Here is a 3,954-nt window from a genome sequence, read left to right on the forward strand (position 1 = left end):
AAACTAAGCCTAATCGAATTCCTAAACTTCTGAATCTCAAAAGCTTGATCCAAGCTCTACACATCAAGCCTAGTCTCAAACCGTTATCAGTGCCTATCTAACCCAAGCTTCTAGGACGTCACTAACCACTCGAATCGGGAACAAAATTTTATTAATTTTTCTGTTTAGCACCTGGATTAAGCCAGGTTTCTTCTTGTAAAGAGCATTTAAGCTTCATTAGTGATGGACTAAACATGGATTCTGTCGATTAATTGGAATTAGGCGAAGTGTTTGCTTTGAATACTGTTGTGTCGGTAATCGCGTTTGCTACATCTTTTTCCTCGCACCTCTCACAGCCAAGGGCCCGGTGCCTTAAAGGCTCCCCTTTCACACAATTATCCCCCGACGACGAGGAGGTTTTGGGGGCGGGGGGCTAGAGAAAATTAACACCATTCCCAACGATTGTAGGCATGTCGAGAGATGTACATTAAGTGATGTTAAACCTCTACTCTAAACCAAGCAAAGTTAGCACATAAGCAAGCACCAGGTAATATAGCACTCACAACAAGTAGAAAAGATTCAAGACTATAATAAATAGTAACTAAAGAGGAAATGTGATGCTCTATATGCATCTCACAAAAACTGCATGCACAATCTAGCGACTGCAAATAACTTGTAGAACTTGTGATTAAGCCACTATGAATATACACAAATGTTACTGCTAAGAGAGTAGGAGTGAGAGTAGATGCATGACCATCAACTTATGTCCAAAACTAACAAAAGTTGTGGAAGAGAGAGCTAAAACGTTATCCATATCAAAATGGGAATCACACTCAACCACTCCAAAATACCAAAAATCAGTACTTGAACTTGTATCGACCACATGAAACCATAAAGCAACCATGAGAGCCAAAGGCTGAACAAATAGAATTGTTGAAGACAAAAAGAATGTATCAATCATAATAGCATCCACCCTGGCCTGCAAACAATCAAAGTGAAGGGTGGGCTATGATTCGGTACACAACCAAATGAATGAGAGAGAGAGAATGTAATTTACTGGGATCCGTAATTGAAATAAGCGCAGTGCCGCCGAAATCACAAGTGACTTTTGAATGTTTAACCCTGGTGACCCTTCCAGTAACCGTTGAAGGCAAACAATGCATGTGCCGCCAGGTTGTCGGGCTCGAAGCAGGCCTTGCCCGACTGGATGGACTTGCAGATGCTATCGTCCAGGCCACATGCATAATCCAACACAACCTGTAACGCTTTTGTGTCGGCGCTTGGATTAGCTACACACCAATGGTTTCCATGAGAATTTTGCCTAGATGAGCCTTCGTTTCCGTTGCCGTTGTCGTCGTCGTTGCCGTTGTCGTTGCTTGAATGACCACTCGAGCCTCCGTAATCACTGTTTCCGTTGTCGTTGTCGTTGCCGTTTCCATCTCCATTCCCTCCAGATTGCTTGGGTGACGATGGGACGTCGAGTGAGTTGTCGTGCTCCCTGCCGTAAGTAGCCCTAATTGAGCATCCAATTAATAGGACTGCCATCATAAGAAGTACGCGACGACGATTGTTGAATGCGACCATTTTGTTCTACTGCTAGGATTTATGAATATAAATAGGAACACCGTGATAGTTTGGTAATAAAAATAGGAACACCGTTAGGAAATATGAATGATATCCTTCATTTGACAAAAGTATTGTATGGAAAGAGGAGAGAGAGAGAGAGAGAGAGAGAGAGAGAGAGAGATAGAGAGTTCTTGTGTTGATCATTGCCTTCAGCTCATGGTGTGTATCTCCATAGTAAGGATAATCTTTGCCATTGTCTTGGGGTCTTTTCATACCTTTTCTCGTGTTGATTATGGGTAATGTAATTCAATTGTTAATTCCTATTCAAATACTACTTGCGTGACTAGTATTATGTAGACTTCTGCTATCGTGTCTACCATCAACTGGGGGGGGGGGTTTGATGAGGTAGTAGAGAAACTTAACACCATTCCCGATGATTGTATAAGGATTGTAGGCCTGTCGAGAGATGTACATAAGCAATGTTCAACCTCTGCTCTAAAACAAGCAATGTTAGCACATAAGCAATCACCAAGTAGTAACGCAATCACAACAAGCAGAAAAGATTGAAGACTAGAATAAACAATAAGTAAAGAGGAAATGTGATGCTCTGTATGCATCTCACAAAAACAGCATGCATAATCTAACAACTTCAAGTAACTTGTAGAACCTGTGATTACCTTTAAGTTTAAACCACTATGAATATATACAAATCTTACTGCTACGAGAGTAGAAGTGAGAGTAGATGCATGAACATCAGTCCTGTCCAAAACTAACAAAAGTTGTGAAAGCGAGAGCCAAAACATCGTCCGTATCAAAATGGGAATCACACTCAACCACTACAAAATACCAAAAATCTGTACTTGAACTTGTATCAATTACATGAAACCACAAAACGCAACCATGAGAGGCAAAGGCTGAAGAAATCGAAACGTTGAAGGCAGCTAAAATGGATCAATCGTAATGGCATCCACCCTGGCCTGCAAACAATCAAAGAGAAGGGTGGGTTATTATTCGGTGCACAACAAAATGAACGAGAGAGAGAGAGAGTTAGTTACCGGGATCCGTAATTGAAATTAGCGCAGTGCCGCCGAAATCACAAGTGACTTTCAAATGTTTATCCCGGCGACCCTTCCAGTAACCGTTGAAGGCAAACGACGCATGCGCCGCCAGGTTGTTGGGCTGGTAGCAGGCCTCGCCAGGCTGGATGGACTTGCAGATGCTATCGTCGATGCCACATGCATAATCTAACGCTACCTGTAACGCTTTTGGGTCGGCACTTGGATTAGCTACGCACCAATGGTTTCCATGAGAATTTTGCCCAGATGAGCCTTCATTTCCATTGTCGTTGCTGTTGTCATTGCCGCCACCACCGCCGTCGTAATCACCGCCGCCGCCGTTGCCGTTGTCGTTGTCATTGCCGCCGTCGCCGCCATCATTGCCGCCACCATCGCCGCCGTAATCGCCACCGTTGCCGTTGCCGTTTCCGTTTCCGTCACCGTCACCGTCACCGTTTCTGTTGCCGTTTCCATCGCTGTTACCGTTGCCATTTCCGTCACCGTCACCGTCACCGTTTTCATCGCCGTTGCCGTTGCCGTTGCCTGAATCACCACCCGAGCCTCCATCACCATTGCCTGAATCACCACCCGAGCCTCCGTCACCGTTGCCGTTGCCATCTCCATTCCCTCCCGATTGCTTGGGTGACGATGGGCCGTCGGGTGAGTTGTCCTGCTCAGTACTGCCGTAAGTAGCCCTGATTGACAATCCAATTAATAGGGCCGCCGCCATCATGAGAAGTACGCCGCGACGATTGGTGAATGCGACCATTTTGTTTTGCTGCTAGGATTCAGGAATGGTCTAGGGACGTCTGCCTCGACCGCGAACCAGATTCTCAGAGAAACGCTCAGGGATGATATTCCTGAACGCTGATGTTAGAGAAACGCTCACTTTAACGTTCACAAGAATGTCTGTATGTGCAACTCCTTTTATACAGGCCTCGGACCAGGTGCACGACAAATGTCGACTCGAATATTTATAAAAAGAAACAATTTTCCTACCCGAAGGAAATAAGGGCAACTCAAATTTTGAGGACAATTACATTTGAACTTTTACTTTTGGAACTTATTGTTCCGCATACGTTCGTTCGAAATCTATATGTTTGTACATGCAACTCAAGGCCCATTCACATGCAACACTCATAGAGGTGGATCAAGCTCACGTCACTGCAAAGCGTGGGCCTCACCTCTTCTTCCTCTCAAGGGGGGCGGGGGGGGAATCTCCAACTCTCCCAAAGCAAGGAGCCAACGTTGATGATACACACGAGGCTCAAGTAGAACCCTCACATGCAAGTCTGTTCTTAGCAAGCACTTTTTGCATCCTCAAGAGTTGATTCACATTCATATACCTGCTAAC

At 44.8% G+C, this 3,954-nt stretch overlaps 1 protein-coding gene and 1 pseudogene across 1 annotated transcript; both read right to left on the reverse strand.

Annotated features, from left to right (window-relative positions):
* Positions 1 to 932: 932 nt before the first annotated feature.
* Positions 933 to 1,563, reverse strand: LOC147432807 (uncharacterized; annotated as a pseudogene).
* A 740-nt stretch (positions 1,564 to 2,303) lies between these two features.
* LOC147432808 (uncharacterized) lies at positions 2,304 to 3,470 on the reverse strand. The gene is made up of 2 exons (XM_086491651.1): positions 2,601 to 3,470; positions 2,304 to 2,522 (listed from the first exon to the last, which is right to left on the reverse strand). The coding sequence occupies exons 1-2, from the start codon at positions 3,367 to 3,369 to the stop codon at positions 2,497 to 2,499; spliced, it is 795 nt and encodes a 264-aa protein (XP_086347777.1). The 5' UTR covers positions 3,370 to 3,470; the 3' UTR covers positions 2,304 to 2,496.
* Between the last annotated feature and the right edge of the window lie 484 nt (positions 3,471 to 3,954).

Source organism: Adiantum capillus-veneris, chromosome 20 (genome assembly GCF_014529385.1).
Source record: "Adiantum capillus-veneris isolate H3 chromosome 20, ASM1452938v2, whole genome shotgun sequence".
Lineage (NCBI taxonomy): Eukaryota > Viridiplantae > Streptophyta > Polypodiopsida > Polypodiales > Pteridaceae > Adiantum > Adiantum capillus-veneris.